The following is a 21,240-nucleotide window of genomic DNA, read 5'->3' as shown; positions in this document are numbered from 1 at the left end:
CACATGTGTGCGTACACACACACACACACACACACACACACACACACACGCAAGGGCACACCTCATACACCCCATCCAGAGCAGCAGGAGCTGAATCGAATCCAGATTCCAGGCAGAACCTTAGGAGGTTCTGCAGAGGAGAGGGCTTCTCTTCTATTGGGATGCAAATATCTTGGCATTCAGAGAAGGTGGGAGAGCAGGGAGCAGAGGAGGAGTGTGGCAGAGAGAAGAATCACGAAGACACGTCACCTTTCTAAAGCTCCTTTCTTTGAGATGCACACCCGCCTCCGGGGGCGGGATGCTTTGTGCCTGTGTGCCCTTGGCATATGGAAGCCCGATGTTCCAGGACACGGTTCCCCCCAGCTTCTGGACTTATGCCTCTCCCAGCGAACATTTATTGAGCACTTGTCATGGGTCAGGGGCACTGTAGGTTTTTGGGGTAAAGGAGAACTCACATTAGCAGAGGAGATGACCTAATGTGGACCTCCAGCTGGATGAAGGGTCATAATCCTTTTGTGGGGCAGAGATGCTGGGTAGGCGGGTGGTCGGGGAAGACAACAGGGAGCCTGGCTCTGTGAGTGAGGGTGAGAGCCCCCTGGTTGGGCGGAGATGCATCCTTCCAGGTAGAGAAACGTGTGTGAAAGCTCGGAGAGCATGCAGGTCCCCAGGGATGTAAGTGACGTGTCCAGGGCATAGGGCACCTCTGGGAAAGTGAGAGGAGGGGGTGCACCGTGGGGATCTGATGATGAAGGATCACTCTGTCATCAGTGTGGACGACAGGCTGCAGGGGGTGAGCCTGGGTCTAGGGCAGGGGTCTCCATCCTCCGGGATCTAATGCTTGATGATCTGAGGTGGAGGTGATACAATAATAATAGAAATAAAGTGCACAGTAAATGAAATGCGCTGGAATCAGTCCGAACCGCCCCACCCCCCGCAACTGTCTGTGGAAAAATTGTCTTCCATGAAACTAGTACCTGGTGCTATAAAGTTTGGGGACCGCTGGTCAAGGGGACTTACTATGAGATCCGAGGCTGCCCAGTTAAGCAAAGAGGAGGGCTTGTAGCCCTGGGAGGGTGGAGGGCCATGGGAAATCCCTAAGGAGGGAGCAGAAGCAGGACTGGCAGAGAGGCCGATGTGGCAATTAGTAGGGTGAGGCCTGGTTTCTGGGGGATTCTATAGATGGAGGTGGTGTTAACCAGGACAAGGAGAGCCAGGAGGAACAGCAGGCTAGTTTTGGTTGTGCTGAGTCTGATGCCCCCGGCAAGCCCTCGGTGGACACCTGGATGTGTGGATCTGTGGCCAGAAGAAAGATCGGAGCTGGAGACACGGATCTGGGTGTCCTTGGTGTTGGACGTCTAATGTGAATGAGCTCTCCCAGAGGCAGTGGGTCCCCGAAGAGAGAAAAGGACTCTGGGGCAACACCAGCACCTAGTAGAAGAGCAGGGAAAGAGCGGCAGACCTGGGTCTGTCCTCCCTTCTGCTGAAGTTTCCCGAAAAGCTTCCGCCAATGGAGACCCCTTCATGGAGCTCCACCAGCTCTCCTCCCATACAACACCCCCCACCCCACCCATGGGAACGGGCCTTCCCTCCTCATGTTTAATAGCACTGGATCCTTGACCACGCCTAGCACACATGTCCGCTCCAGGAATCAGTAAACACCGAGTGAGGGGTAGGAGTGATGAAGGCAGGCTGAGGGATGCAGCCTTCGCATTGTCAACACATAGCATCTCACCAGCACACAGTGGCTTCCTGATAAAGTAACTCTTTTTTTAAATTGGAGTATCGCTAAGTTGTGTCCAATTCTTGTGACCCCATGGGCTGTAGCCCACCAGGCTCCTCCGTCCATGGGATTCTCCAGGCAAGAATACTAGAGTGGATTGCCATTCCCTTCTCCAGGGGATCTTCCCGACCCAGGAATCGAACCCAGGTCTCCTGCATTACAGGCAGTTTCTTAACCGACTGAGCTGTGAGGGAAACCCAAATTGGAGTATAATTACTTTATAACATTGTGTTAGTTTCTGCTGTACAACAAAGTGAATCAGCTATAAGTATACACATATCCCCTCCCTCTTGAACCAACCTCCTACCCCACGCCCCATCCCTCCTCTCTAGGTCATCACAGATCGCTGAGCTGAGCTCCCTGCTCTATATAGCACCTTCCCACTAGCTGTCTATTTCACACGTGTATATATGCCAGTCCCAATCTCTCAATTCATCCCACCCATCCCTCTCCCCTCCCCGTGTTCATAAGTGTATTCGCTACATCTGCATCTCTATTCCTGCCCTGCAAACAGGTTCATCTGTACCACTTTTTATTAGATTCCACATATATGTGTGAATATATATTTGTTTTTGTCTTCCTGACTTCATTCTGTACAACAGACTCTAAGTCCATCCACATCTCTACAAAATGACCCACTTTCGTTCCTTTCTGTGACTGCGTAGTATGCCATTGTATATATGTACCATATCTTTATCCATTCACCATCCATGTATCGTCTAGCTTGCTTCCATGTCCTGGCTGTTATCAACAGTACTGCAACGGACATTGGGGTGCATGTGTCTTTTTGCATTATGGTTTTCTCAAGGCATATGCCCAGTAGTGGAATTGCTGGGTCATATCGTAGTTTCATTTTTAGTTTTTAAAGGAACCTCCATGCCATTCTCCACAGTGGCTGTACCAATTTACATGGCCACCAACAGGGTGAGAGGGTTCCCTTTTCTCCACACCCTCTAAGCGTTTGTTATCTGCAGATTTCTTAATGGTGGCCATTCTGGCTGGTGTGAGGTGGTACCTCATTTTACTTTTGATTTGCACTTCTCTGATAGTGATGTTAAACATCGTTTCATGTGTTTGTTGGCCACCCAGTTGTCTTCTTTGGAGAAATGGCCATTTAGGTCTTCTTATTTTTTGATTGGGTTGCTTGTTGTTTCGATATTGAGCTCCATAAGTAACTCTTAATGCCATCTGACTCACTTAAAAAATATTACCTGTTCAAGTAAAGATGAACTCAACAAATCACCCCAAACCCAAACACCTAGGATTAACCTGACCTTCATTTTAGGTTTCTTTTTATGTATATATTCAGAAAGAAGGCTAAATGGATGGGTGTGTGGACAATGGATAGAAAGATAGACAACAATTTTATAAAAAGATGATCATACCATATTTACTATTTTAAAAAGAAAAGCATGAAATGCAACCTAACTCAAACTCAACTGAAGAGAAAGACACTGAAGTAAAATGGAAGAACAGACTTTAGATAAATGCTAATTCATCACAAGAGATATTTGTTTCTAAAAGTTCCTTCTAACAGAGAGAACAGGAGAGGGAGAGAGAATAAAACCCATTACGGGGTTAGAGTAATTATGTTATTTTTACCAACGTGTTTCAATTTTGGATGCCATGGGTTGGCTGTGCTTTAAAAATCCTAAGTGCATTCCCATCTCCCTCCCACCCACCCCTCAATTTTTCTTACTTAAATTATTTTCTCCTTTGACAGGTTTTATAACATTTACATTCTTTTCTGCAACCAGCCTTCACCTAGTAGCTATTCCTAGTTCTGCACTTAAATAGATGCGAAGTAACCACCAGTCATTCTAACAGAGGTTCTACATTCCTGAGTGTTTTTTTTCCCTTTTGAATCATCGCTGATTGGCAGGATTTCATCACTGAACACTGTCTTAGGAAGAGCATTGGGCGCTCTATTTCCGGAGTTCTTTCACGCAGCTGCCTTTCCACCTGGAGGGCTGGCCAGTTCCATATTCTCGGGTCGCGCTCTCTTCTGTGCAGAACGCTGTAGACGGGGGTTCATTTTCATTCTGTTGCTTTATTTTCTCTGTGTTGGGGTTTGGCAACAACTGATAGATCACAGCACCTCTTTCATCTGCTGCATTCTGAACCACCTGGGAAAGAAGATAAAAGAGGGAAGCTGGCATTAGGGAATGGGGCTGACATTGAACCCTCAAATGAGATGGCAGGGCTGGGGCAGAGGGCATCCCCCAAAACAGGGCATGGAGGAGCAGGGTGGGCTTCCTTGCTTCCAAACAAAGTGGGGAAGGAGAGTGGGCTTCACCCACCAGGGAGATGCCCTCCACTTCTAACATGGAAGAGCTCCCTCTACACAAGGACTCCTCGGGATGAAGGAAGAATCATCTCCCCACTGCTTGTCTTTGGCTTCTTGATGATTGAACTGATATTTTTATTACATTTCATACACAAAACAAAGAACTCTCAGGGACTCTGTACCTCAGGTTATATGTCTTCCCAGCGGATGATCTTCTATGACCTTAATGAAGAAGTATAAGCTCATATGTGAGTGATGGGGTCAAAAGTCAGACTGAGGGAGGTCAACAAAAGCATGAGAGCAGAAGAAATGAAGGCAGAAAGTACAGAGCATTCCCGGGAGAAATTTGGAAACGAAGGAAGAGAAAGGGCTCTAGAGAGCAGCAAGGCCAAGTGTAGGGTTTTGCAACCTAGGCAAAGCTTTGCATGTTTGTAGGCAGAAGGGAAGACGCTCAGGAAGGAGAGATCTCAGGTGACTGGGAGGATGGACAGAGGCCGAGAGAGACAGGGAGGGATGGATTGGAAGAAGGAGGCCTTGGTGAGGCAGGAGGGGGTGCTCCAGACCCAGGAGTGTAAGGCCATGGGCCAAGAGGAGGACTCCATTCTGGAAGTGGCCAAGGTGGCCCCACAGGCTTACAAGCACTCAGCCACCCCACCATCTTCCCAGGGCCAGAGACATGGCTGCCAGCAGGGAACTCAGGTGGGGCCAGCAGGAAGGGTGCTGCAGCAGGAGGGAGAGGGTTAGGACCCCAGGGCAGAGAGAAACCAAGGGATAAGAGAGACGAGGCTGGAGACAGGCCCAAGTCCAGTGGGGGTGTCTCCCCTCTGCTTCCGGTTCAGCGGCTCCATTGCTCCCTGCTCTGGCAGGGACATCCTCAGATGCTGCAGGACCCCAGGAAGGTGGAGCCATGGAGGATGGATAGGACCAGGAACCTGGAAGGGCTCCTATAATGCCTTCAGTGGAAAGCCAATCGGAAGGTGTGTCAGTAACCACCGTGCTTAACTTGCTCTCCATTCACCCAAAGATGCAATCATGCATTTCTGCCTAACTCTAGGCTAACACCTATCCTCCTGGTGAGGAGACTGAGGCCCAGGGCGGTTCTCAGAGGTCATGCTGAAGCACGACTTCAAAGGCCTCACTGTGCTTTGGCCTCTGGTGCAGGATGAGCTTCTGAAACGGAGAAGCCGTCGATGTAGCAGTGGCCTGGCAGCCTCCCCATGCTTCCAGGGCTTCCCTGTGAGTGTTTTCGTCGTGGGGAGTGAGCTCAACTGAGAGGAAGTAAGACTTGGAGCATCGCAGTGAAATGACCCCAGGAGACGCGCCAGAGGGCCTTGGAGCGTGGCCACTGGCCTTCGATGTCTGTAGGTCCAACATCATTGGTTCTGTCGGGGTGTCAGCCACTCACCTTGTTTGTTCAATAGAAATCTCCTGCCCAGACCATGTGCCCGACCTGGTTCTGAAAACTGGGGATAAAACATGAGTAAGACGGGATCAGACACCACCCTTGAGAAGCTCCCGGTCTAGCAGGAAGACGGGAAGTAAGCAGACAACAGCTGGACAGGGTGAGAGGGGTTTAGGTCACAGAGGGAACAGGGAGCAGGACCCACCTCGAACACCTAGACCCACCTGGGAGAGGCAACAAGGAAAAGGCTTCTTCAAAGAACTGACATTTGAACAGGACTTAAAGGACCTTTCAGTACTGGAGGCAAAGAGCGGGGGGTAGGGGGATGAGGGGCGGGCTGGTCATTCCTGATGGCAGGAGGCACAGGGCAAGACCCTGGCGGTGGGGAGAGTGAGAGGAAAAGGGGGAAAGGGAGCCGGGAGAGTAGTTCCACTTCGGAACTGCAGTGCTCTCTACAACCAGGGTGTAGAGTGGCTGATGAGAGGGAGAGGAAGGCAAGGGTCAGGTCACTGACAGCCTGGAACACCATGCTAAGGACTTGACTTCAGGAAGCTCAGTCTGGCTGAAGTGTGGGAAATGGGCTGGAGGTATGAGAGCAGATAGGAGAGCAGGGAGGCTGTTTCTGCTGAAGTCCAGGTGAAAGGCAAGGTAGCCTGAGCTCAGGTGGGGGTATTGGAGCTGCAGGGCTCAGCGGCTGATTGGATGTGAGGGATGAAGCTGGGGGAGACGGATGCTTGTTTGGTGTTGGACATCTGCAGGGTGCTGTTCACTGAGATGGGGCTAGAGTGTTGGGGAAGGTGGGAAGTAAGGCCTGGGGGACATCCCAGGGAGATGCGCAGAGTGTGCAACTGTACACAGGAGTCTGAAGCCTGGGGGGAGCTTCTGGGCTGGAGATGTAGACCGGGGGTCCTCCACACACTGGTGAGGGTTAAGGCCAGGGCATGGGGGCCATTGCCAGGAGGACTCGGCGGGGGGGGGGGGCGGCCAAGAAGACCCCAAAGGAAGTGGTCAGAGGAGGGACATGATGAGAAGGACAGAGAGGTTGATGAAAACCAACAGCAGACAAGAGAGCAGTGTAATAAAAACCACAAGTGATGTTTCAAGATGACAGTGGTCCACATCGTCCAGCGCAGCAGAAAGGCCATCAGCGGCTCCGGGAGAGTGACTCCAACGGCAGAACCAGGCGGGAGGGAGACAGGGCCATGTTTCTGAGGGTGAGGGCCCGGGGCGGGGCGGTTGGGGGAGCTGTGCTGACGGGGAGGAGGCTTTGACCTCCTGGTATTATTGCCCCAAATCCGATTCCCACACTCTCTGATGTCACTGACTCTCCTCACCCTCTCCCCAAACAAGTCTCCGTGCTCTCTGTGTGAGTCTTGCTTAACCAGGGCTCTTGAGCATGCTGGGTCTGTTCTGCTCTGCTCTGTGTCCCCAAGGGGCTCTGCTTGCCTCCTCCTGTCCCTTCCACTGGCCCCCTTTGTCACAGAGGGTGACGGAGCTCCAGAAGTTGGGTGAGCTCTCCAGGCCAAGTGGATGGTGTTGTGTGAGGCTGAGGTGCTGGAAGGCAGGCTGGAAGGCTGGAGCCCTGGCCACCCTGACCCCTGACCCTTCAGCCATAACCTCGGAACTGTGAGAAGGAAATGGCAACCCACTCCAGTATTCTTGCCTGGAGAATCCCATGGACAGAGGAGCCTGGCAGGCTACAGTTCATGGGATTGCAAGAGTCAGACATGGCTTAGCGCTATCTTTTCAGAGGTGCAGGTGGCCTCCGCACCTTCAGGTCAACCCCTCCATCAATGGAGGCCCGTCAAGGAGAAGTGATTTGCCTACAGCCTCTCTGAGGAGGTCAGGACTGGACCCGGTGTCCTGGCCCCCTTGTGAGCCTCTGGTCTGGAGAGATCTCTGTGGGGCGGTAGAGGCCCAGCATCTCTCTCATGTGTCCTTTCCTGAGGCCTGAGCTGGGCGGGCACCTTAGGAAGCCTCTTGAGACCAGGAGGTGACCAGCGGGGCCCACTGACCTCGCCCGCAGTCTTTAAGGAACTAGCCTGGAGCCCTCCACCGCCCCCTGCCCTGCTCTCTCAGGTACAAAGGCCACGTTCCTGGCGTGGCCTTCTCCTTCGGCTCCCCCTACGGTACCACCACCCTCAAGTACTTCCAGGACCAGCGCAATGCAGCCCTGGGGAGGAGCTCCACTGCCTTCAGCAGAGGCGGCCACTTCCCGACCATCTTCTCCCCGAACCCCACCCAAGTGCTGAGGAACCGCGCCCTCACCCGGGACCGCTGGCTGCACACCCCCAGCTACACCCGCTTCAACCTGGATAGCAGCCGCTGGGCCGAGCTCTCGCACTTCTACCAGGTGGGCGGTCCTGGCTGGGCTCCGGCCACACCTTCCTCACTCCCCCTACGTCCCCTCTCCCCTGCCATGGGGAGGGAGTGACGGCTGGTGGCCCGGGGAGACTCTCAGCCTCCAGAGCGCCTCTGTTAGCTTTTGCAGAGCCCCTGAGCCAGCAGGGAACCTGGTGAGTTTGGCTGGGCGCGTGGAGGGGCTCAGTGCTCTGCTTCTCTGACTGCCCCCTCAAATCTGACCTTCCCACTCTGGGGGGTCCAGTGGCTCATCCCCTGCTCCCCTGCTGCTGTGAGAGCTGGGAGCCTTTGGGGTGTTCCTGCCATCACTTCCCCCCAGTCGTCGCCTCTCCCCCTGGGCCCTCACTTACCTCCTTTCTGAGCAAAAGCCCTAAGGTTCACCCACAGTATGAATATCGTACACTGAGGACTGCAGAGCCCCAGCCAGGCTCCAGCCCCAAGTCTAGTCTTCACAGTACACCAGATCCCAGTGCCCACCCAACACCAACTCCTGCTTCACTGGCTCTTTAAGGATGAGCCCGAGCCAGGTGGTGCTAGCGGTAAGAAGCAGCCTGCCAATGCAGGAGACAGAGGAGATGCAGGTTTGATCCCTGGGTGGGGAAGATCCCCTGGAGAAGGGCATGACAACCCACTCCAGTATTCTTGCCTGAAGAATCCCATGGACAGAGGAGCCTGGCAGGCTATTGTCCATAGGGTTGCAAAGAGTCGGACACTGACTGAAGCGACTTAGGACGTACGAATGCACCAAGTTGACTTCAGACCCCCCTGCCCTTGGGGAAAGAGAGGCAGATGGAGGGGTGTCTGCCCGTACCCCCATCTTGTCCTTATCCTGCTCCCCCAGACCTGGTTCCAGAGGGCCACAGGCTCACAGACGCTCGCTCACCTTGGGGAGGCCAGGGCTCCCTCTCTGCTGTGGTCTTGGAAACCTCATGGCCCCTCAACATCTTTGCAAACATCCCTCCTAGCCTGATTTCAGGGACCCGGATGCCTCCTGGTCCCCAGGGTGGAGAACGGCATGAGAAGGCTGCTTCCCCAGGAGAGATGGCCGGGTTGATGGTGTCAGACTCTGAGGAGCTGTGGACCCATGCTGTGGGGCCCAGGGAGCACAGCCTCTCCAGGAGGGAGGGAAAGGGAGACACTCCATTCTGGCAACCCACTCCAGTAGGCTTGCCTGGAAAAGCCCATGGACAGAGGAGCCCGTCTATGGGGTCACAAAGAGCCGGACACACACACACACACACACACGCGCGCGCGCGCATATAGCTTACTTGGGCCGCCTATTGAGCGGGGCCTCACATACCTCACCTCTGCTGTCCCCTGCCTCATTGACTCGACCAGCACAGCTGGTGTGGGGTGTATCATTATCGCCAGGAGCCAGACAAGGAACTGGGGCTCAGGAGGGCACCCAGCTGGGGACTCTTCTCTGGGGGCATGAGGGGAGACGACCCCAGCCCCTGCCAAGGTACAGCCGGGGAGGGAGCAGGCGCCCGCGGTCACTCCCGCGCACTAACGACCGGTCCTCTCTTCCTTGGTTGGACTGTAGATGGCGCAGCGGCATCGGGAGCACTATCTAGACAAGACAGGCTTGGTGCACCGGGTCCCCTACTTTGTGCTGCCCGTGAAGGAGTGGGACCGGTACCCCATCCCCACCGACCTGTGAGTGCTTTCCCTCCCCTCCTCCGCGCATTCACCAGCTTGTGTCCACAGGGCGCCGGCTCTTGCCAGGCCTGCAGGCCCCCAGACTGAGAAACGAGTTAAAACTTTTAACTCCTGCAGCACACAGGGTGACAGTTAAACAGAGCTAGGGGGTGAGCCTCAGGAGGGGAGGCCAGGAACCTGAATGGGCAGAATCAGGAAGATCATCTGCCTGGTCAGATGCACTGGGAATTTGGCGGCAAACCGCATCATCTTTGCTGGCCTGAAGCTGCAGGACCGTTCCTCTGCCATGGCAGCCTTGGAGCTACACAGGTCCAAACGCAGGCGCAGCCACTCCGTGCAGCAAGGAGCTGCTGCCCTCTGGTGGACCTACAGAGTACTACACAAAACAGGGACCGTATCTCCAGCCCTGGTGTAGACTCAGAGGAAACGTACTCCTAGGGACTCGACCATATTTTTTCAAAGCCCAACAGTCTAAGAAATATGAAAGTATATCACGGTTTTTAATTGGTAGAGCTTCTTTTCCCAGGGGAGGCCATCTCTGCCCTGTGAGATAACCCAGGCATGTTGTTTCCTTGATCTCCCTCCTGACGCCCAGGCAGGGAGGTCTGAAGTCTGTGCCCTGAGGTGTCCTATGGAGTAGGGGGCATCGGAAGGTTAGTGGACAGATCTTGGGTTTCCAACTCCATTCTGACCTTTGCTTGCCTCAGGAGCCCCGAGTCTTGCCATTGTTGTTTACTGATAAAGCAGCAACCCTTTCCATAGAGTTTAATGGTTTTTGAAGATACAATTTAACATCACCTATAGATTCTTCCCAGATGGTGCTAGTGGTAAAGAACCCACCTGCCAATGTAGGAGACGTGAGACACCAGTTTGACCCTTGGATTGGGAAGATCCCTTGGAGGAGGAAATGACAACCCACTTCCGTATTCTTGCCTGGAGAATCCCATGGACAGAGGGGCCTGGTGGGCTACAATCCATGGGGTCGCACAGAGTCAGACAGGAGTGAAGCAGCTTAGCATGCACAGATTCTTCTCTGTGGGACAGATGGACCCATTTTCTAAAAAGGGAAACTGACTTAGTAATGGCTTTGGGGACTTGTACAGATGGCAAGTCTAGTAGGAGGTAGAACTGGAGGGAACCCAGATCTCGCAACACCAATGCTAAGATTCTAGATTGGCCATCTCACCACCTTGGGTGGCTCTGAGTCAGTCCATCCCTGGAGACATTGTAGGGCCTCGCCTGGGGACAAGTCTCCTCTTGAGACCTCACCGAACAGCATCTACATCTCCTACAGCTGAGGGACCCCAGGATGCCCTAACTCTGTCCCTTCTCCAACTGCCTGACAGCCCGTGCTGCTGCTGACGGCTTCATGTCTAACACAGAGCACCAAAGAGGTGTTTGGGAGTAAGAGGGTCGTTGCTTGCACTCAGCCTTTACTCTGATCATCTCTGTGGCCTGGGGAATGTCCCTGTCCTTCCCTGAGGTTCATTGCTATTGTCTTTTTCATCACTATCACCACCATCATCATCTCTATCACTATCATCTTCATCACCATTATCACCATCACCATCACCACCATCACCATCTTCATCATCTACACCACCGTTACCATCACCACTACCATCGCCATCATAACTATCACCATCATCATCAGTACTACAGCACATTCTTAGAACATGTGTTGAGTGTTTGCTCCTTGTTCAGCATTCTATTAGTGCTTTGCATGCATTATTTCATTTACTCCTCAAAGCAAAGTTAGGAGGGAGGTACCAACATCAGTCCATCTTACATGTGTACACTTCTAGCAGGAACTGGGTTGGAATCCATCCCAGCTTCCTGACACCGAAGCCCTTGCCCTTAACCACTGAGCTTCTGTGCAAACACAAGTCCTTCTGATCTTGAGTGCAGGGTGACTTACCAGATGCTAAGCTGACCAGCAGCCAGCAGAGCCAGCATCATGGGCTGGAAAATGGGCCTTTTTCATGCTGGTGGCCTGGCTCACTGCATGACACTGGCTCCACCCTCACCCCCCAGGCCTCCTCTGAGCCCGAAGGAGAAGTGGCATCTATTAAGAGTGGCCCCTGAGAACCTGAGGACCTACCAGACATTCCCATCGGGGAAGAGGGTCTCCCCACAGGAGCGGCAAAGGCGGGACTGCTACTTTGAATTCAGAGCGTGACACCTGAGAGCCACGGCCCTGACAAGGTTGGCTTTCTGGAATAAAATCTTTAGCCATGACCATCCCATGTTCTTCTCTTCTGAGCTCCAGGAGCACTTGGCCTCAGCTGGACAGTGCCTGAGGGTCACACAGCTTGGGGTCTGAGGGACCTGTGGGATGCTCACCCCAGGTGTCAGCACCAACAAAAAGCAATGTCAGTCCCCTGCTGGGCCCACCCACCTCTCTCTGGAGGACTGCAGGGGTCCTGAGGCACTCAGGCAGAGTGAGCCCTCCCGTCTGCTCCCACTGGGATAATCAAGGGTCCCGTTAGGCCATGACTGAGAAGGAGGCGGTAGTGGTCCTGGACCACTCACACTAGTCAGATGCTAAGGAAATCCCACTTGAGCCCTGGCTCAGCATCCTTTCACTCACATGACAGCCTGTGAGAGAGGGGGTGTTGTCCCTACTTCACTGATAAAGACCCTGGGGCTCAGAGGTGGAGAGAACTGTCCAAACTCACGCAGCTGGGAAGTGGCACAGCCAGGATGTGGACCCAGACCTTTCGGACTCCCAATTGCTGGTATTCCCCCTACACTCTTCACTTGTGGTCCAAGTGGGGGCTGAGGGGCAGGGATGACGCAGATCCCGGAGGGCCCTGTGGTGTCTGAAGGAAGAAACCACTTTCTCCATCCTGCCCTGACTGGCAGGGACAGGCTGCTTTGGCATCGCCCCGGGACTGTTTCTAGAAGTGACGGAGGGGAAGGGACCTGAGGCCAAGTCAATCTTCAAGGTATCGCTGTGTGTCAGGAGCCCCTAGCCAAGAGTGGACACTGGGCTCCTGGTTCACACTCTGAGATGGCTGCAGAGGCTCAGGTTGTGGAGGGTGCTGCTCCCCACCTCCACCTCCTAGGTGGCCTCCGGCCTGCAGGAGAGGTCACAAGAGCTCCTTTAGAGACAGGATCTAGGATAGGAACCTTGGGCCAGGTGTGTACCCATGCCTCGGGTGCATGCCAACATCCCAGCACCCCCTGGATCTGATCAAGGGACTCCGTTAAGAAAAGGCTCTTAGTTCCCCTGCATGAGTGAAATGGGTTCTTATTTCCCCAAAAGACAATGCGACCACAGCAGATTCAGGTTCATGGGAAGGTGAGCACAGCCCTTCCCCTGTAAGCCAGTCTTTAGACACCTCCTCCCTGAAGAGAGTGTAAACAAGAAAAAACAAGAAAAAAGCCCATCAGGTAGGCATCTGACAGCTTTTATGGACCCCCTAAGGGGCTTCTCCTGTGTCCCAAACCAACTGGGCTCCAGAGAGTCCCTATGGTGGCCACATTAATTCAAGGGTTTGGCCGAGTGGCAAAGCAAATAAACCCTGATTGCTGGTCACATACTGTCATGTCCCAAGGGTGCAGGGGTGTCAAGTGGGGCCAAGATGTCTTGGGAAGCCAGGCACCAATTGGAAAGACTGCTCAGCGCATAGCTCTGTACAGCCTGCACCCGAGATGCAAGGAGAGAGGCTGAAGGGAGGCCCGTGGAAGTAAGCGCAAGATGTATATTCTCCTGGTGAATTTCATCTGGTTTGGCTTGGTCCCCGCTGTGACATGGGTTGGCCTCAAAAAGACTGGCCAATCTCAGTCTTGGCACATCTTAGACACTGGCAAACTTAAGCCCTGGAATGAGCAGTTCTTAATAAAAAATTACTTCTATATGACCTTGCACTCAAAATATAATGTTCAGTTCATTTCAAAATATGATGAACTGATGGGAAAAGGGAAAGGCTTTAATTTTGCTTTATTGAATGAACAATATTCTAGAAGTGAGGGAGGGATGGGGACAAAGTCATTCTTCTAGTCAGATTTCCTCTAGTGCCTGCAGAGGGTTGAATTCCAAGTTCCAGGGGTCCCCTTCAAGGCCACCAGAGCAGGTATTTGTGTTCACGTCAACATCCCCAGAAATGAATCCGAAAGGAGCTGAAAGAAGGAATTCCATTAGCCACCTCAAGCCTGAAGTTGTAAAATCCCCTCTACTTCCTGGGTTCACAGCTCTGTGTCCCTTTGTCTGAGCAATGGTCAGCTTGCAGCAATCCAAGCCACCCCAAAGCCTTCTTTAAAGCTCCTTTGAGCAGCTCCAGAATGCTAAGGCAGTCACAACCTTGTGGTGCTGGAGCCAGTGGAAAGAAAGGGGAGTGATTCAAAGAAAACACTCAAGGCAGACAGATTCCAGCCTCAGTTGTGTGCTGGGCTGTTATAGAAGAAGAGGATCAAGTAGGGTGCTCCAAGTGTGGACTGTCTTTCTCTAAAAGAGCCCCTGGGCAGCCATGTTGGAAGGAAGGGCCATCTCCTCCAGCCAGGTGATTGGAAGAGGGCCAGACACCTGCCTGGACTGGCCAATCAGATTCTCTGGGAATTCAGTCAGAGCCGAGGGACATTCACTGAGGGTCATTGGGAGCCAAAGAGCTATAAACTTGACCACTGTGGAGAGGCCACATTTGGTCTCATGCCTGGCAAAGCAGAGATTTCTGGCTGCACGTAAAGCAAAGACCAGAGCTGCTGAGGACAGAGGCAGAGACTCCGGGCTCCTAGCCGGGTGCTCCATGAGGCCTAGCTGGTTTTGTTCATTTTTGATTGGTTAAACCATTTTGAAGGGGCATTTGTCCTTGCTGTCACCTTGGCTGATGACCAAGGGCAGAACAGGGTGCAGGAACAGCAGACACAGGCAAACATGTAGTTCAGTGCGAGAAGACTGCCCTAACCGGGCTGGTCCTCCTGATATGGGCTGCCTTCAGTGGTGGTGTACTTCCCACAGCTGGAGGGACCCAAATAAAACTGTTGAACACAGCCAATATGGAGATGGCCAATTGTCCAGAAGTGTCTGGACCAGATATGACCCTTACGGCCCCTTTCCACCTGAGTTCTTCTGAGCTCCATCACTGGCATATTCACTGTCTGCCCCACCCCCACCCGGGTTTGGTGCCAGTCCCCAGCTCCTAGTGGCCACTGGAGGTTGTAGTGGGAGGGGAGCAGGACTAACAGTGGCAAAGGGGACTCCCCAGATCAGTCCTGCAGCCCAGTGGGCTTTGCGCTGGCTGGAGAGGGACAGCACCTAAAGTCTGGACCACCCGCGTTGCTTGCAATGCCTGAACTGCAATCTCCACTTTGCCTTTTGAAACTCCATGCCCTGTCTCTTTCCAGGTTACCTCATTTCTCAGAAGTTCCAGTATTGCTGATTCTGAAAGAATCTGCAAAGTGCCCTGGAAACTCATGACCTCATTGGGAAGACTGAGGTGCTCTGCTGGCTCAGGGAGACTGGGGGCGGGGAGCTTCCTGTCTCCCCCACTAGGCTGGGCACCCCCCGACTCCAGAACACCTTACTTCATGAAATCTGGAGATTTGGCCATTGCGTGTTCAAACTCTGAGAAAGACAGCATATTGTCGTTGTCCAGATCTGACTCATTCAGGACCTGGACAGGGGCGCAAAAGGAGCCAGAATGCAGAGAATCAGAAAGTGAGATGGGGGTGCAGGGCTGGGGGGCAGGGACCACATGCTGAGTGTTACCACAAGCCAGGCTCTCTGCCTGGTGCTTAGCATCCCTAGAGTCCCCTGGGGGCAGGTTCTCCACTCCCTGCCCCCACTCCCACCCCTAGTCCTGCCCCAGACAAGGACACAGAGATGCAGAGAGATGAGGTTATGTGCACTGCTGTCTGGGACCTTGTGGGCTGAGCTCATCTTGGGCAAGAGTCCTCTTGGTGTCTCCAGCACAAACTTGGCAGTGAGAATGGATGTGGGGATGATGGACAGGGTGACATCCCCCACCCGCTCCTGTCACCCAGTCACAGGCAGGGGCGCTGCCCTGCGAGGTGCACAGTCAGGGTGGGACGCAGCCAGGAGCCCTCGTGGTTTTATCTTTGCTCCTAGTTCCCATCCAGACCAAAGAGTTCTCGTGCTCTTAGGACAGATGGGCCCAGGGCTGTCTTCGTGTCCTTTGGACTCTCACTTGAGGACATCTGGGCATTGTGTGGTGCTGTTATAGTGTGGGGAAGGGGACATTGTGATGTGTCCATCTGAGGCTGTGCTGCTGTTGGCCCACCTGCCTGCAGTGGCTACAGGGTTGGTGGGAGGGCCCCTTGGATGGGGGCCTTGGGCTACTGCTCTGGGGACCCAGGAAGGGAGGCATGGTCCTGGAGGAAGGACAGAAACTGGAGGTAGTTTTTTCTAGCAAGTGTGCATCCACCAGAGCCCCTCATTTGCCTGCCATCAAGAGGCTTCCGGTGATGGCCAGACCCACCGCCCCCCGCCCCCCGCCCCCCGCAGCCCTGGGCACACACATGGCTGGTGAGGTCGGTCAGCAGGTCCTCTGACATGTCGTCACTATTGAGCAGCCGGAGGATGATCCTCTGCAAGTCCTCCTCGTCAATGAAGCCATTCTCATTAAAATCTGCCAAGAGGAGGCGGGGCCTCAGAGGAAGGGAGTCCTGGGCCAGGACACTGGCTGGAACCTGCAGGCTCCCACCAGCCTCTGGGAGCCCCGAGGAGCCCAACTCTGCCAGGTGGGCCTAGAACCTGAGACTCAGGGGGACCTGGGGCAGGCCTAAGTGTGGGGAGTTGCAGCAGTAGAAGGCAAATTCAATTCAATGTGATGACCGTTGAATATGAAACATGCCAACCTTAGGAACTGTGTAATATCCCACTTTGAAGAATGACAGCTAGAGCTAACTTGGGCCCAGAATGGAGGAATGAGTTTGCTGGAGCCACGGGGACCCTTCGGGGGTGGAGCCAAGACCTTGGTCTCTGTTCTCCAAGGAAGGGTGTGGACATAAAGGTCCAGTTGAGCACCTCACTCTTTAGGCAGGTGGCTCTCCCCTGCTGAATGGTAATCAGCCATGGGGACTGGATACTGAAACCCATGATGTTCATCTAAGCGCTCCCTACATGGCTCCCCTGTGACACACCACGGGCGATGGATCAGAGCCAGTGGGGGAGAGGCAGAGGGGCTTGGGAGGGTCCAGTGTCAGGACTAGAGGGAGTGGGGCCCCGCAGTGACCTTGCGCTGCGGGTGAGAAGCCCTGCAGCCTCTCCTGAGAGCCTTCCTCCCACCCCCCGCAGTGTTTCCAGGGGTCCTGCTGGCCCAGCTCCCATATGCAGAGACTGCGGCAAAGCAACATGGCTTTGATCCCAAGCCATCTGAAAACAGAATAATTTGCTGGAGTAAAGTGTAGTCCTGGACAGTTCTCCTCCCATGGGGGTGCCAGGGCAGAACCTGGGTAAGGGTTGAGGGCTGGGAGCTCTGGGCTACCCGGCAGCCCATGTGGCCTCAGAAGCCTCATGACCCATGTTCTTGGCCACTTTGGGGAGAGAGGAGGGCTCTTCTTGCTGTTTCCCAGCAATAAGGGAGATGAGCGAGTTGGTGGGCTCAGCCTTCAGGTGTCCCCCAAACTCTCTGACTGTCATCATCCCGATCTGTCATGTTACTCCTTGCAATTTACAAAGTACTTTCACAAGATTAGCTCATTTGAATGAGTGAGCTAAGGCAGGCCTTCACCACTATTCCCACGGGAACTGAGGTTGCCTCCCTCGCCGCTCCCAGCCACTAGCATCCCCATGTCAGATGCTGGGAAGATCAGCCTCTGGTGCTATGGCACCTGTCTGACGGTAATTCACAGCTGGTGGGAGCCGTGCTGACCCAAGCAGAAAAGCAGTGCTGGGAAGCTGGTCTCCAACAGGTAGAAAGTCTCCCCAGAGACGCTGAGAGAAGATCGATCAAGTGGAGGCCAGGACAGTCCCTCAGAGCAGAGACTGGAGGCCAGGAGGTATGTCCTGGGTAGGTGTGGCTAGCCGGCTGGACTTGACCGACAGCCATTCGCCCTTTCCTTCTTCCTAACAGAATTGCAGTTCATGTTTATGCCCAGCTTAAAATACACAGCCTTCTAGTCCCCCTTGGAGCTATGTGTGACCATGTAACAGTTCTGGCCTATAAAGTTATAGCCAAAGTTTGCTGGGTGGAGCTTCCAAGAAAGTTTGTTAAAGAAGAGTAGATGTCGTCGGTGTGTTTCAATGTTCCTTTTGTCCTTATCCCCTCTCCCATCTCTTTTTCTCCTTGACTGGGATGACGAGATACCTGTAGGCACAGAATACATTGACTCTGAGGACGGCAGTCCCATTAAAGATGGGAGATTAGGAGGCTTGTAGGAGCCCAGGCCCTTGATTGCCTCCTGGAGCCATTACCTCAGCTCTGGACTGCCTGAATCCAGGATTTCTTTTTTTTCAAACAAGGATGCTCTTACAAGTAACTGAATGCAGTCCTAACTAATATTGTAGGTCAGAGCAGTAGTAACTCTTCAGCACTTTTTTTTTTTTTTTTCCTGCTGCACTTTAGAATCCTGCAGGGCTCTTTCAAAAAGCGTGCCAACCAGGGCATACCCAAGACCATCACATCAAGTCTCTGCACCTGGGGCCCAAGGGTAGGTCTTGAAAACTCCCCGGGTAATTCCAATGTCGTCCATGCTGTAGTCAGGAGATCACAGAGTCAGACACGACTCAGTGACTGAACAACAGCGATTCCAGTATTGGCAGCGATGGAAAATCAGTGGGTTAGAGCCATGCTTCTGAAACTTTCAGGTGCAGAGGAATCATCTGGGAGTCTTGTTCAAAGGTAGATTCTGATTCAGTAAGTGGAGACTGAGGCTTGAGATTCTACATTTCGAGCAAGTTCTCTGGCAGTGATGCTGCTGCTGGTATCTAGGCCACAATTGGTGTAGTGAGGGGTTAGAACATTGAGTTAGGTCTTCAGACTGGCTAAGGATGATTGCTGAGGCCATCACATCATCATCCTCTCTTCTCTTTTCTTTCTCCTTTTCTTTCCCTTCTTTTTAGTCCTCCTCTTCTTCCTTCATTCCTACCACTACCACCTCAATTTATAGAGCAGCCACCACGGGCCAGGCACCAGGCTCAGAGATTCACACGTCCTATCTTCAATCCTGCTGACAGCTCTGTAAGGTAGCAATCTTCTGAGCCCGAAGAGAATTCAGATTTGCCTGAGTCTAGCTGATGAAGCCTTGGAGTTTACGAGTCCCGAGGCATCTATTTGCACCACTGATTTGCATGAAGGCTCTGTGCTTTTTGCTTTTGCACTGGAGCTCAAAAAGGAAGGAAACTGTTCGAGGAGGCCCTGGAGGAGGGCAGAGAGGAGAAGATACAAGGACAGTGTAGGGGCCTGGGGTGTCTGCTTCTCGATGTGACCTGAGGACTCTGCCTGACCTCTCAGGAGGGAGGACCTTCCCCCTATTCGTGAGCTGAAGACGTTTGAGCTCCCATGTCTTGAGGGAACTCATCTAGTTCCCTGAAGGTTTGGTGGTTTTGTTTGTTTAGCTCTAGAAACAATGGGAAGACAGCTGAGACAGATATCTTTTGGAACATCTGCCCAGCCTACCCTACCATCTCTGAGCAGCATTTCAACTCCCAGTGATTGGCCTCAGAAGCTGCTTTTTCTTGGTTGTGGATGACTGGGCAAGCTTGGTCACCTAACCCAAGGGCAGCTGGATCTCTGGTTTCGCGGAGCCGATAAGCATCTCCCGAGAAAATGGAAATGAGAGACAGAGATGCTTGTGGCCCGTCAGTCAGAGTGAAGCCCATAGGTCACGTGAAGGCTGGGGTAGTCATCTTTGGTCCATAGGCACAGAGGCATAAAAATTGGATCTGCAGAAGGAGAAGGTACACAGAGAGAAGCAGAGATAAGAGACTAGGCAGGCAGAGAGAAAAAAGGAGGAAGGAGCTGCCTGGCTTCCTGAGCACTTTCCAGCTGCATTTGAGGCCCTCAGGAAGCCTGCTTCACTTCTGCCATGGATTCCACACTGCTTATGGTGGACAAACTCTAGTGCCTTCCTTCCCTCATGATCTGCTCTTCTTGGTGTTCATGCTTTTGTCTAATCGACACACCCATCTAGTGTGCGTGGGGACTTACATCTAAGCAGCAGGATTTGGCAACAGATGAGATGTCTATAATATAATATGTTATATTGCCAGCAGTCTGGCCCAAGAGACTCCCTAGCTGTCTTGGAAGAAGCAACTGGCCATGTTGGGAGGCCCATGTGACTAGGAGCATAGATCACCCTCTGGAACCTGAGGGCAGTATGCAGGCGGTAGCCAACAAAAGGCCAGGGCTCTAAGTTCTGTTGTTGTTGTTCAGTCGCTCAGTCATGTCCATGAATTCTGCCAACAACTGGAGTGAACTTGTAAGTGGGTTCCTCCCCTCTCAGTCATTCTTCAGGTGAGATTGCAGCCCAGCCAAAACCTTGATTGCAATCTTGTGAAACCCTAAGTTGAGGACCCGACCAAGCTGGGCCCAGACTTGTGAGATTATAAGTATGTTTCATCTAAAGCCATTAAGTTTGTGGTAACTTATTACACAGCAGTGGAAAACTAATATACTGCTGCTCTTCCTCGGTTGCCTTTACACAGGTAACTTCATGTTACTTGCACAGGTAAGACAAGAGCACCTAGTCTGGGTCAGCATTTTCCACCCAGAAGAGCTGGCCCATCCAGAAGAGTACTAACAGGAGACAGAAGAGGCTAGAGACAGCACAGCAAGTGCTCTGTGGTGGAAGGGCCGACGAAAGTATCACAGCTCACGAACTAGAATGCTGTGGATAGCTTGGAAATCCCTGGGGACTCCCAGCAGTACTTGGAGTAAGGAAGGAGGAATAATACTGAATGGACTATTAAGCCAACTGAATTTGGGTCTATGATTTCATTTGTACTTACCCTGCTTAAAGTTCACTGTAAATTTGTGTCTCATATCAAATTCAGAACATTTGAGGCCATTATCTCTTCAGATATCTTTTCTGCCCTGTTTATTCTCTCCTCTCCTGAGATGTCAGTTGGATATTTGTTAGACCTTCCTATTGTCCTACATGTCCTTCAGGATCTGTTTCTTTTTTCTCATCATATTTTTCCTCTCTGTTCTTCAGATTAGATTATATTCTATTGATCAGTCTTCAGGTTTACTGACTCTCTCATCTTCATTCTCCTGCTGCTGCTGCTGCTGCTGCTAAGTCACTTCAGTTGTGTCTGACTCTGTGCGACCCCAGTGACGGCAGCCCACCAGGCTCCCCCATCCCTGGGATTCTCTAGGCAATAATACTGGAGTGGGCTTGATTCTCCTGCTAAGCCCAAATGGTAGATTTTTATTTCAGATATTTTATTTTTGAGTTCCGTGTTTTCCATTTGATCCTTATAGTTTCTATTTTTCTACTGAGAATTTCTATCTTTTCATTCATTAGGAGTCCATTTTCTTTTATATCATTGGGCATAATTATAATAACTGTTTGAAGATATTTATCAGCTAATTCCAACATCTGGCTCATATTAGAGTCAGTCCTCATTCTTGGGAATGCATCATTTTTTGTTTAAAAAATAATAAGATACTGAATAATTTTATTGTATCTTAGACATTATAAATGTTTTATGTAGAAACTGTGGATTCTGTTATATTCTTCCAAACAGTGATGAATTTTCTATTCTAGTGGGCAATCCCTCTCACTCAGGGACCTTGTAAAATGCAATGGCAGCTCAATTCTCCATTCAGTTCTTTCATCCTTACC

The 21,240-nt window shown here is 52.3% G+C and overlaps 2 protein-coding genes across 4 annotated transcripts in view; one reads left to right on the top strand and one right to left on the bottom strand.

Moving 5' to 3' along the window:
* The window catches only part of CIMIP2C (ciliary microtubule inner protein 2C), a 36,524-nt gene that overhangs the window by 6,029 nt on the left and 9,255 nt on the right, over positions 1-21,240 (top strand). Inside the window, exons 2-4 of one of the 2 annotated variants that reach the window (XM_070798990.1) lie at positions 7,549-7,822; positions 9,374-9,486; positions 11,524-11,730. In XM_070798990.1, the coding sequence (XP_070655091.1) occupies positions 7,549-7,822; positions 9,374-9,486; positions 11,524-11,668 (532 nt within the window). In that variant the 3' untranslated portion in view covers positions 11,669-11,730. Of the gene's footprint in view, positions 1-7,548; positions 7,823-9,373; positions 9,487-11,523; positions 11,731-21,240 lie in introns of those variants that run through there. The other variant, XM_070798991.1, reaches the window with a different exon arrangement.
* Positions 13,419-21,240, bottom strand: part of CIB4 (calcium and integrin binding family member 4) — a 103,789-nt gene continuing 95,967 nt past the window's right edge. For both annotated transcript variants that reach the window (XM_070798992.1, XM_019970577.2), the window contains 3 exons: positions 15,970-16,079; positions 15,016-15,104; positions 13,419-13,614 (listed from right to left, as the gene is read on the bottom strand). In XM_070798992.1, the coding sequence (XP_070655093.1) occupies positions 13,584-13,614; positions 15,016-15,104; positions 15,970-16,079 (230 nt within the window). In that variant the 3' untranslated portion in view covers positions 13,419-13,583. The remainder of the gene's footprint in view (positions 13,615-15,015; positions 15,105-15,969; positions 16,080-21,240) is intronic.

This window comes from Bos indicus, chromosome 11, assembly GCF_029378745.1.
Source record: "Bos indicus isolate NIAB-ARS_2022 breed Sahiwal x Tharparkar chromosome 11, NIAB-ARS_B.indTharparkar_mat_pri_1.0, whole genome shotgun sequence".
Classification (NCBI taxonomy): Eukaryota; Metazoa; Chordata; class Mammalia; order Artiodactyla; family Bovidae; genus Bos; species Bos indicus.
Note: the sequence above shows the minus strand (reverse complement) of the source record. Positions and strands in the feature narration are given on the sequence as shown.